General features: G+C 37.8%; 1 protein-coding gene across 1 annotated transcript in view; it reads right to left on the bottom strand.

Moving 5' to 3' along the window:
- OFCC1 (orofacial cleft 1 candidate 1) overlaps window positions 1-13,101 on the bottom strand; it is a 64,560-nt gene that overhangs the window by 21,891 nt on the left and 29,568 nt on the right. Inside the window, exon 7 of the mRNA XM_027907968.1 lies at window positions 1,540-1,607. Within this exon, the coding sequence (XP_027763769.1) occupies window positions 1,540-1,607 (68 nt within the window). The remainder of the gene's footprint in view (window positions 1-1,539; window positions 1,608-13,101) is intronic.

The following is a 13,101-nucleotide window of genomic DNA, read 5'->3' on the forward strand; positions in this document are numbered from 1 at the left end:
GAGCTGCCTGCATCAGGTAAGGTTGCAATGCAGGATTAGCTTGGGTATATACAACACAGGTATCAGAAAATAGGCTCTCTTAGGTTGCCAAGGAATGTACTGAGCGAAGTTTTTAGTCACAAAAGAAAATGCTATAACTTGGTGCTCGGTTAAAAAAAAAAAAAAAAAAAAAAAGAGAAGAATCAAGACTCAAAAACAACATTTCCCCGGACTGCACTTCTGAAGCACTCCTTCTTCATTCCCATTTTCCCCCTTTGCATGCTAGGTGATGATCTGAGAAGACTCCACATTTGTAAAAATTAGCATAGTTCTTATCAAGAAAATTACAGAGCCTGTGCAATCATGGTAAGCATCCCATGTGCTAGTTAGGTATCACATTCCCCTCTTCAGAAACAGATAATCCTGCCTCCAAAATCCTGGCACATTGCTACAAATCAGTTTCTGTTCTACTCAGACTTTGCCTATATATATTTTTTTTTTTTTTTTTTAAATTTTGCCCAAGCCAGGACCGATGAGAAATAAGGACAATATTCCAGTGCTAAGGACTGAATACAAGAAGCACAAGGTCAACCACCTCTGAACTTTTGTCCTCGAGCTTCAGTTAAGTCCACTTGTGTCTAGCTGTCCTAAATGGAAGTAACAGAAGGTCAATGAATGGCACTAGCTAAGTCATAGACCTGAAACATCTGAGATGTTAAAGCGTTCTTCTCAAGGAGAGATGATGTTTGGAACTTCGTACTTACTGAGTTTCTCATGATAGAAATAATTTCACTTAATTTGGTTAGAGTTGCATTGACACAGGGGTTCATTAGGACACCCATTTGCTTGCAATTCAATTTAAAATTAAATACACTTTGTTGTTGATTTTATTACTTTTAAACTACTGTATCTATTGCCTTTATTAGCTGCTAATATACAATTATGAAGGTAAACAGTTTTCATTACTGAACATCAAACATTTAAATAACCGCATTTGATCTCTTTTAAAGTTGCACCATTTTTCTCCTTTCCTTTCTTTGGTTGGGTATGAAATTGAAGAGAATAATTTATTCAGTGAAGTTAGACCCCTTTTGAGCTCACCAGCCTGCTCATCAGCTGTCACAGCAGAACATAGCTTCCTTTGCTCTATTCATGAAGGTTATTTATTTCCTCCATTCATTTCTTTACAAGTAATTTGATGCACGTATTTATCTGAAGGTCATATACAGCTTGGTCACAAAAACTTTCCTCCAGTTCCTATTTCCTTCACTCTCTGAAGGGTAATGCAATGGCAAAGATGAAAAATGCTGGGAGAAGACATTTGGTCACCTTTTGAAGTGCACTGTATGTAGCACTTAAAAATTACAGCCCAAGATTAGTATCCAAAAATGGAGGTAACCCAAAACAGAGACCTCTTTCAAATGCACAGCCTTAATTTTTCTATGCTTGAGGTCTTTTGTTTGGGAGAAGTTCTTTTCATTAATATCTGTGAAGCACTGAAAGATCTTTAGAAGGAAAACACATTAGATAGAAGTATAAAGTGGTTCTTATCTGACATACCTTTGAAGGAATTCATGAATCCTGGCTCTCCACTTTTTTTTCTTGTGGTGAGAAACTTCCTTATGGTGCTTTAAGTCCCACATGCCAAGAAGAAAAATTAAAAACAAACAAACAAACAAACAAACATAATTTGTTTCCAAAAGCACAGAAAAAACATGGAAATAAAAACCATAAATGTGAAATTTTTCAAAGCTTTGACTCTGGTCTTCTATTTGAAGGTTTTCAGAAGCAATGAGGAATTCTAGCCACTTTTACTTTATTTCATTGTTTTTTCCATAACTTTTTTTCCATATTTACTGCATTATTTCCAAGAGATACTGAGCTCTCACCTTGTTGTAAAAGCTTTTCTCATATAATGTATATTTGTACATGGTAGTGTTCTACAGTCCTGATGTTTGCAATACCTAATCCCATAGTCATACATAAGCATACATACATTTATGCGTGTGCAAGTGTGTCTGTACAGACACACCAAAATACAACACACAAAGCAGATTTAGGTATAGACCAGAGAGCCCTCAACTTACTTAGTTTTAAATTCACTCAAAAATCTGGATGCCTTGTCTCATTAACTTTGTTTTTAAATGCTTGGTAAGAGGGACTGACATTTTTGGAGGTTGCAATCTGTAGGAGGCTAACTCATGTAAGTAGTCCACTGCCTCAACAGTTCTGGGCTCTCTAGCTTGAAACTGAAGGGCCTGAAGTTATTTTACACTTGCACAGCAGGCTCAAAAAGTCATTCCATTGAGAATCCACATCTTTTAAACTGTGTTCTCTGTGCAAGAATTCAAAACAATAACCACACCGAGGGCTGCACATTCATGAAAACAAAATTCTTCTCCTTGATCTGCACTGTTCTGAGATCTTGCTGATTATTCAAGAACATTTCTCATGTCTGAATTCTTCTGCTGATGTCCCTGAGATCGACACAAAACATAAATGCTAACTACCAATACATAAGAAGGTTTCCTGTCATATACACTATACAGTCATTTAAACCATGTAAAATTATGCTCCGCTTCCACTCTCATCATTCCTCAAAGGTAAAACATCATTTTGGTAGGGAGACAGTGTAATAGTCGATGGAAAATAATTCCCCTTTGGAGACTCCACATCTGGCTGTTAAAGTCTCTCCCTTCTTCCAAAGCTCTAATTTTTTTACAAATTTCTGGCTGTTTTAAGGAAACTTGGGAATCTCTGCTGAAGACTAAGGCAAAGCATCCTGCTTATTTCCAAAATTAAAATTGTCAGAGTGTAAAGACAGACAAAACCAACAAAAGCCTGTGCATGTAGCTTTTAAAGTAACCCTTTTAATTTACCCCTGTAAAATTAAAGCAGAAACATCATGGTTGCCTTAAACAACAGTGGGATTTGTTGGTAGTCCCCGCAGAGATCCTCAGAGATGAATACAATAAATCCTCCAGGTCAGGCATCACACATACATGATTACAAAGGTGATGTGACCAAACTAGCTCAAAGCAAGACCTTCCAGCTCTCCACATGGCAGCTGTGTCATGGGCAATACTTCCTTCACCGCTGCTCCTCCGCTAGTGGGAATCAAGCCCTCCAGCTCCTCAACAGCATTTGGCTGAAATTCACTAAAAGTCTCTGGATCAGGGAGCAGGACCCATTCTTCTCCCATCTCCACAAATGCTGGCACTGATTTTCTTTCCCCAGCCTGGTAAATCACCTCCTACACCACTTTCCCAGGAAGGACTGGGAATTGGCTCTGCTTTGGATTTCTGCTCCAGCAGAGCTGGTACCTGTCTGGTTAGAGCCATCAGACCCACCTTGTGAAACTTCCCACAGTCCAGTGGGGGCTGTAGTCACCAGGAAACATGTCAAGAGCAAGGGCAGGTTATTCGTATGCTCTCTCAGGTGTAGGGAATTCACCCTGGTGGCAGCAAAGACTGAGCAGCAAAGGCTACCGCCTTCATCACCCCTGCAAGACATAGGCAGCAGGCTGCCATGGCTGGGACATTTGGCCTGACACCCAGCAACAGAGCTCAAAATCTCTGAGAAAGTTTAATGAAAAAAACTACTGATGGAAAGATTTCAGGTGTTTCCAAAGTTTGCTGGTAGATGGAAAGGAGTTTCAGGTTTGGGGCTAAGGCATTTAAAGCTAAATTTTAGAAAGTGGGAGGAAAGTTTGGTTCACATTTTTTCTCCTGGATGCAACTCTTGGTGATGCCTGGGAAAGCAATTTTTGAGGTAGCCACTGATATCAAGATATAAGATGAAACAGAAAATTCGCTTCATGTAAAATATCAAGTAGCCATAATATTGCAACCACATTCAGACATTACCAGTTCAGGTTTACACTGAGCCAGTAGTAGACAAGTTTTTTTTAAAGAAAAATTGATTTTATTACCAGACTCCCACAGCTGTCCAATCCCCTTGTTTATCTTCCTAATCTTAATTAAATAATGAATATTCAAAAGAAAATATGAATCTGTATTAACTGAACTGTTTTCCATCTCTGCCTCTGAAGTGGCAATGGGAGTATGATTTAAAACTATTTCTTCTGGATCCTAGTAAAATATTTGTCACAGTGTGTCATGATAATTTTTAAAAAGCTCTATCATCTACCTAATAAATTTGTTAAGTTTATTCAAATCTTATTGAACAGGAAAAGTGCAATGAGTCATGGTTAATATTTCTTTACCTATCCTAAGAAAAAAAAATATATAAGAAATTCAGTGCTTAGGGTCCTATTCAGAAAACCTCTATGAGTCTGTAATACATCTTCTACATGATTAAAAAAAAACAGGAAACTTGCTTTTAAATGAATTATTCACCACCTTGAATAAATTTCCATCTTTCCTATTTGCAAAACCCCAAAGTCAGTTATGTAAATTTTAACCTACACTAATTACCTCAGGGGTGTGCAAGCTAAAGGAAAGTAGATGCAGTAGGAAAAAAAAAAAAATCCCAGACATTTCCATCACCAGGAAGCAATTGAATAGAGGAAAAAAATGTGTAAGTTTTCAAAAACACAGCAGCCCGTATAATTTTTTTTTTTTTTAAATGTGTAATAGTTGTTGCTGCAATATCCCTTGAATCCGAGATTTAGTGGAATAAACCAAGTGCTTTTTCTCAGTGGCATATACCATCGCACACATGGCGGAGCGCTTGTTTCTCATCATGACACCAGCATTGTCCAGACTGCAACAACAACCCATTGTTGACAACGGGCGTTCCCAACAAGAAGGCATGAAATGTGGTTTAGCTTCAAGTCTGTATAGACACTGAGGGCCCCTTCAGAAAATAAGTGGCTAAAATCTGCGAACCACTGGATATCCTTCAGAGCTCATCTGGGAGGTTTTTGAAAAAGCAAGGCGTTGTTTGAAGGCAGAAGGGCTCAATCACAGCACCAATTTGTCCCGTTCTCCATCCTGATTCCAGCCACTGCTTTCGCTGTGAGCCAGCTTCTTAACACATCTTTCTCGGTTTCTTCATCTGCTGTCTTGAGGACTAATTATACAAATGTCCTATCTACTGATGTCAAAAGAGCATGATCAAGACCAGTACTTGAAAAAGGTCTTTCAGTCTGGGCTCAGCCTAGACACACACTGGTGTGTGTTGTTTCTACAGAGACAAGAACCTGACTCAATACCATTAATCAGTGCAGACTTGCTATTTTCAGTGTGAAACTACTTCACAAATGGCAGGACTTGGTTGTAGAGTACTTTTCAATTTGGAAAAAAGAAAAAGTTAAACAAAACCCCGCCCAAACACATCCTTTCCTCTTAAAAGAAAGGCCACAAAATTCACCAAAGCTTTGAAGAAAAATCTAATTGGTTTTCTATTATTTAGCAAAAGTGGAGCATTTAGGGAAAACATTTACACACACATGCACGCACCCCTTTTTTGTCAGTCCTGGCACTCGTATCACAACCTTCTGGTGAGGTATATGCCCCACTGCAATTTGAAACAACCAGTGGAGCACTGGCCCTGACAAAAATCACACTCCCTGCAAGGAGTGCTGTGGGGGTCCACCTCCCCAGAAGTCCTCCTCACCAGGTCAGGGTACAGCAGAGGCAACACAGAGACACCACTGATGGGATCTCCAGCAGTTTCCCACTGCCCACAGGGATCTCACATACAGAGGATCCTGGTGCTTCCCTTTCATTTCACTTCTTGAGATACCACACTGGTACATTACAGTGAAGGTAGTGCTGTCTTTTTAGCTGTAAAAAGATGCCCAGATAAAAGCTTTTACCTAGAATTTCCATCTCTTCATCCTAAAACATTTTTCAGTGATGGAAATCCTGTTCACTCAATTTTTACAGATATCATAAGCAAGAGTTTACCAAGCAAAGGGTCAACAGGACTAGAAACAAACCCCATGTCTCTAGTCCCACTGGTGCCACCTAGTTCTCCTCCTTCACAGTCTGGCTGCTGCATGGAGATTCACTCCCCATGACTTCAATATCTAATGCACTGTATATCCCAAAATAAATAAAAAGGAAGAACCATTTGAGATGAGGAAAAAAATATTCCAAGAAAAGTTAATGTGCTTTTCAGGTAAAGTGAAATTTTGGGAGCCTTATCCTCTTCATGTTAACTACAGGGAGACCACCGGGAAAGGGGGCATTGAGTGGTAAGTGGAATGAGTGCCCTTCATTGAAAGCAAAGACTACAATAGCTGGATAGGCCTGCTTTGAAAACTGCACTGTTGGAATTTGTGTGACCTTATCATGGAGATGGCCACAAACCCAAAGTTAAATTGTACCAAACACATGGTAGTATTATTGATGTGCACTCTGCCAATATATGTGCCGCAAACTTTCAGACATGTTCTTTAAAGAGAAGGAAAAAGGAACAAAGCAAATCCCCGCATGACTTTTGCTCCAAATAGAAAATTAATTTACTATTCATAAGAACAAAATTAAAAACTTAGACAATCGAGCATTTCATAACAGAACTCAAACCCACTTTTAAATTTGATACTGCAGAACACAAAGTGAGATTTACTTTAGTCATGCTACAGCCTTATTACACTGAGTAATACAGATAGATTTAGTGACAACATTATAGGCTGATCATTTTGATAAATTTGTAAAGCATTGCACTAACAATGCAGTGAAGACTGAGGTAGCAGTGAACACAGGAAGACAGTATTCTGCTACCAAGGTCAATGCTTTTGTAAGACATTTATATCAAAGACACTAATTTTGAACAGATATGGAAGCTAGATCCAGCTGTAAAGTAGGTGTGAGAAACATTTCCTCAAAACTCAGAGGTGTTTTCATTCCGAATTTTGATCCAAAATGATAGAACTAACAAATTAAAAGAATTTCAATCACTTTGCTTAAGATGCATTGAGAAAATTCTGAAGGGATGTCTGCCATACGGCTACCCAACTTCGGAAAAACAAAGATTTTGCGTCTCCAGTGTCAACACAGAGAACTCACTCTTTTCATTTCTGTCGTGCTGTTTACAGAGGCATCACCTGTAGCTTCTTCAGAACCACGAGATTCTGATGCTTCTTATTCCACAGTTGAGAAGATGTAGCTTCAAGGCCATAAAGCTTTGATGTCCTCATCAATCTATAGAGTGTTTTTAGTGCGTGCAAAGCCCTTTATCAGGATGTTAACAACCATAGCCAAGAACTGAAAATATGCAACCCTGAAATGGTATTTGCCATTGATAAAGAGACTTTAAGCAAAAATGTGTTAACCTGTCAAAGTTTCACAAGTTCAGATGTCTCCAGATTAGCCTAGAAATCACCAGCTACTAAGAAGCTTCATGTAATCTTAGCCTAAATACTAAGATATAATGGAATATGCTAACAAGATATAACAGAAGATACTAACCACTTTTTATTAGGGAACATATTCCGTCCAGTATAAACTCATGTAGCACAAGCAAAGTCAGTGAAAACCCAAGTGAACTATGCCAATCTATAGATCTAAAATGAATAGTTTACATTAACAATGAAAAAGTGTTGATAAGCCATGTAATGAACTTCATCATTTAACAATCCTTTTCTACTTTCTGCATACTGACAACAAATCAGGATACAAACAATTGAAGGGAAACTGAAAGGAAATACTGATTGGAAATACTGAGACTTTTTTTGTGGTTTCCCCCCATTCTTTCTTAATTTAAAAATGTTTGTCAATTTCAGCACAGAATGTTTTTATTATTTTCAAAGTCCTCCCTGAAACTTTACTCCTTTAATCCTCTTAGCCTTCCCCGAAGAAGGTGTCCAATTTTAGGTCTGTTTTGAAGACAGGGAAAACTTGAGTCATAACAACTAATTTTCTTGTTACAGCCCCCCAAAAAAACTCATACGCAGGTCTGAGATTAGTCTGTTTCATCTTCCTGAGTCCCTATTATTTTTCCTTACTGTCACTAAAACACTGCCTCACAAATTTGTCTCTATTATAATTGTAATCAAAAAGCACAGAACATAACTTTATCCAATAACTTCCATTTGTACTCACTCTCACATCTTCTGTTTCAAGTGTGCAGGCGCATTTGAACACTTTGTAATTAAAAGAGACATTCACTTACAATTAGTATATGAAAATTACAGAAAGGAAAAAAAACCCTTTCAGTACAGTTTACCATACGATTGTCTTAAACACAACAGTGGCAATGATAAGTTTCCATGCCTAATGATTTTTCTATGTAGAGAATAGATCTCCTCTTGCTTACCCACATCCTGCTCCATCTCTCTGCTGAAAAGTATAGGTGGAAATTTTTTCACATATTCAGCCGAAATCCTTCTCTAATTTGAATGCTGGTATGAGCAATAACACCATACTATGGGAACAAATTAACTGTAGTATATGTTCTCATCATAATGACTTAGTCTTGAAAGCTGCATCTTGTCTAAGGATCTGGCATAGTAATGAGAAAAAACAACTGTGCTAACAGGTTGCTGGCAGGCTGTACAACAGTGACGATTTTCCACCTTTGTACTAAATAAATAAGCATGCATGTAAAGCAACTGGACTCTTTTTCCCAGTATTCCCACATCTCTCAACTTACAGATGACCTGGTTACGTTTCCCACTACACAAACTGATACGGACAACTCCAAAGCCCTTAAAAAAAGTCATATTATACGTGGAAAGCCCAATATACCTCAAGGGCAGGAAGTTAGACTGGACAGCCTCCAGAGGTCTGGTTCTTCCCCACCTGAATGAATCTGTTCTATGAAGCAAAGGTAAAAAGTACCATACAGCTTAGGTTCCACTCAACCAATTCAGCTCTACTATGAGATTCTGAAAGCAAAATGTTCCAGCATTTAAAGCAATTCTTTTATCTGCAGCTCAAAATCTCTGTGGTCTTTTAATGCTGCTAAAGAGTCTCCTCTCATAAAAGCTAACGAACATTAGACTTAGCTACAGATGTGACTACAGTTTGGTTCCAAATGTATTAAAAATACAAATAAAACAACCCTGGGGGCAAAAAATAATTCTAGAGAACACATGAGCAACTGAAAATTTGTTTTGGGTGTATTTATTCTTGGCATGTTTGTGCCTCTATTCATCAGTAATACTCGCTCTTTCCTTACAGTCCTCATCTGAGTTCTGCTTCTTTTAACAGGTGGTCAGTACTTGATGAAGTCAGTTAAACTTCATCATGACTTGGCAATCACTGATTCTCTTTGAAGAATCTTTCCAATTGCTTCTGTTTATTGAACCATAGAAATGGACTTCCGTACTGGAGTTTTTATTAGGATAATGAGCCAGAGAGCTGACCAGTCAGATTACCTTAAGGAGCAGCAAATGCAGTATCATCATTTACAGTAGCTGTAGGATTCATTGTTCCAGCTCAATAGAATATCAAGAATTACTTCAGTTGCTTAATTGCCCCTCTGATCTTAAAGTGTGAAAGAACACAGTAAAACTAAGTGAACTCATTTTCAGTGAAAAACACAAGAAATATAGAAGATTTTTCATTACTTCCCTTTAAATATTTACTTAACTAAAAATCCACATGATCTCTCAACAAAGCAATCAGAAAAAAAATACAATTTAAAAGAGCAGCTATATCAATATTGTGGGTATTGTGGCAGCACAATGACAGATTATTTACAGACCTATAAAACAACTTTTCCAGAGTTCTGCTTACAGTGACAGTAATTTCCATGCTCCCCAAGGAAAAAAAATCCTTTTTTAAAAAAAAGTAAAATGTATGTCTGAGTCCAGAAGCAATGAGCTAGGAACCTCAGAAATTAGGAGGGTTCCCAGGATCCTACTGAGGATACAGAAACAAGTCTGATAGAATAAAGACATTTAAAAATGTCCAGTTGCCAGCCTAGAGGGTTGAGAAGTCCCCTGGCTACATATATTGGCATCTTTGTTGGGCTTTGGGTCTGCTGGATGGGTGCTGACACACATCTGAGGACCATGGACACTCACTGAGCAGAACATCAGAAGTTTAGGGGACAGAAGGCCAATATACCAACCTTCAGGAAGTTCACCTTGTGCTTTTTCCCCTCAAACATTGGTTTCAATAAAATGTGTTTTTTTCACCTGTCCAAGAGAAGTCTGCCTGATAGAATTATAATGAATTTGATGAGCTTAGGTTAATCATAGATTTCAAAAGAAAATAAGATGCTAAAGAAGATACACATAATTCCTATTATATCACACAAATTAAATGGAAACCATTACACTAGCTGATTTTAGAGATGCTTTAACACTCAAATAGTGAGTGTAGCGTATAGGTACCCTCCTTTAAATGAAGTCACCCACTTCTAAGACATGGTGTAAATGAAACATTGCCAGCTTCTGTATTCTTGACCTGTAATTCTCAGGAAAAAAAAGCAAACAAGTAAGCAAACAAATAAAAAAAAAAAACTAAAACAAAACTAACTCATTTGCATATGACACTTGTTTAAAATATTGGCAAATGTCAAAAAGTAGTCAGGTTTTGGCTGAGAAGTCACCTTCAAAAGTCACCTTCAACTCTGCATTGTGCTTAGGTGCATACATTCCTACAAGGATTATCCTCATGAAGAACAATCAGAAGGGACTGTACAATGCTTATCAAACTACAGCTTTGATGAAGGGAGGTCTGCAGGTACCATCAGGACATAAACAATTTTTAAGGTCCCTTCCAACCCAAACCATTCTATGATATGATTGTATAACAGTACTATCCAATGGGGTATAACATGAAAGCAAGTGTGCACTGGTGTTTTTTATCACTGAGGTCTGATCCCACTGATTAAATTTGTGATTGGAGAGAAAATTTATCATCTGACATAGTACCAAATTTTACCCATGTGCTATCCACCATTAACCAAAGGAAAACTGATCACTCCATCATCATATAAATTGATCTCTGTGACTTGGCAAGGAGTCAGAGCGCTGATGATAATGACCCTGTAAGAGTATTAGGTCTAATACCCTGAGGCATTAACCTTTGTTTAACCAAAAGGTAAATCTTTTGATGAAAGACAACATTTTATTACTATCCACCTGCAACAAATAGCTCATTTCTTACTACTATAACTCAACTGCTGGTACTGAAGAGCAAAACTTGCACTTTACTTTCAGAGGCCCCTGAGTAATTCTCATTGAGGTCATGGATCAAAACTGATTATATAGTTGTGATGATCAAGTTCTGCAAGGTGGTATGCCTTGCACAGAGGGCAGCATCTGAAACCTGTAGAGAGCAACAGGGTCTGTGAACAAATTACCCTTAGTAAAGAACACTGACCAAGTTGCAGGAAGAGGGTGGCCAAACAGGAAAGATGTTCTTGGTTCTCAGGCAGTACTGATCCTTTCAGCCACCCAATTATTATTTTTTTTTTCAGAGAAAACCTACATAAAACTGAGTAGTCACTTTTATTATCTCAGTTTAGAAAAAGCTGAAAATCCTAGAGCTGGTATTTTTCCACTGAATTTAAATTAATGTATAGTAAGATTATATTGCCAAAAGCCCATCCAGTGCATTCTCACCCCAATCAACAGTGTTTGCTTCATCCTCAGCAGTCTCCTGTTTTGAGAGCACCTCATCTTTAATCAAACATGTTAAGTCAGCATTATGTCCTTGCATATTTCTCTGCTCTGTATGACCAAGTTTTGCCCATAAGCATGGGTCTCCTCATTGTCTCATAAAGGCTTTCTGTGGCACTCTGCATACCCAGGCATGGTTGTACCTGCTCAGTTTCTACCAAAACACAGTCCCAAAGTTATGATTTTCCTGCAAAAGAGTTTATTTTTCTTTACTGAAAGCAAACGTCATTGGTCCTTTTGAAATCTTTAGAACTATAAGGCAGGCCTTACGAAGCAGCACTGGTTTCCAAATTTAATATTCTTTAATGTGTTTGTTAACAGAACATGGACATTTGCTTAATTCTTTCTTTACAAGAATCTATCAGATCTCCCCTTAAGTATTTATTGTCAACCCAAACTATCAGATTTTGCATTTACAAAACAGGACATGAAGTAAGAAATAATACAGCTCAAAGTTCCAGAGCAAAAATCTAGCGTAACCCCTTTTTTCAAAAAAAAAAAAAATACTATTTTGAAAAATGCATCTGCTCTTTCAAACAAACTTCAAATCATGATAATCTCATGCACCAAGTTGCTGTTTAAACGAAAGCCACCCATTTTTTGTAATGCTACAAAACAGAGAAGAAAAACAATGAGCTAAGGGATACATAGTTGATACATAGCTATCCTCTTCATGCCAATGCTGCCAGCAAAGCTCTAGTGTAAACCAGATGCCTCATTGAAGAGAATTTTTGGTACCGTAAAAACAAACAGTAGCAACTCAAATATGTTTTTGAACCTCACTTATAAAACCAGTCTCACGTTCTATAAACTCTCACTAGTTATTTTTAACCCTTGGGCTCCCACGTTTTGTTTTCATTTTGTCAAAGCAAAGGAATATGAGAGAGATGTCTATTAGACTCCTTCTCTCAGCCCAAGGGTTAATTACTCAGTTTTGTAGACATTTGAAAATATTATGCTACCTTTAATGGCAAAATTGATAGAAGCTTGTTTCAGGCTCACTTTATGTCATTATGGCAGATTAAATTAACTAATCATAAATTATGCTGGCTAAAGTACATCTGCTACTCACTAAACCTGCAGAGAGAATGGAAGGGTTTTTTCCTACTAAATAAGAAGTAAATGCCATGCAGAAAATTAAAGACTTTTACAAACCAATTAGCATATGTTCAAGCAACAAAAGCTGGAAGCAACCCAAAGATATCAGGAACAGATTCTGAAGACCATGGCAGGAGTCTAACGCTGAACCTGTGGCCGCTGTGGAAAGGTATTGACACTGCGGTACTGCAGGGGTATATCCCCAGATCAAAGAGTAAAGATGTACATTAAAGAATAAAGAAGACCAATTACACAAGAATTAACATGCTCACATTATTGTTAGATGTTCTTGAATACCAATATGACAAGATGCACATGCTTGCAGCCTCTACTTCCAATGTTACCTCTTCTATTTCCTCTTCAGAGGGGCTGAACGCACCATTTCTGTAAGCTTGCAAGGAAAGGATGGATGTTAAGATCACTGATCTAGAAGAGAATATAGATTTTACAGGGGTCCTCTTCTTACTCTCTGCATTGCA

Source organism: Empidonax traillii, unplaced genomic scaffold, assembly GCF_003031625.1.
Source record: "Empidonax traillii isolate 1590-97213 ecotype Southwest subspecies unplaced genomic scaffold, ASM303162v1 scaffold1588:size87698, whole genome shotgun sequence".
Taxonomy (NCBI): Eukaryota; Metazoa; Chordata; class Aves; order Passeriformes; family Tyrannidae; genus Empidonax; species Empidonax traillii.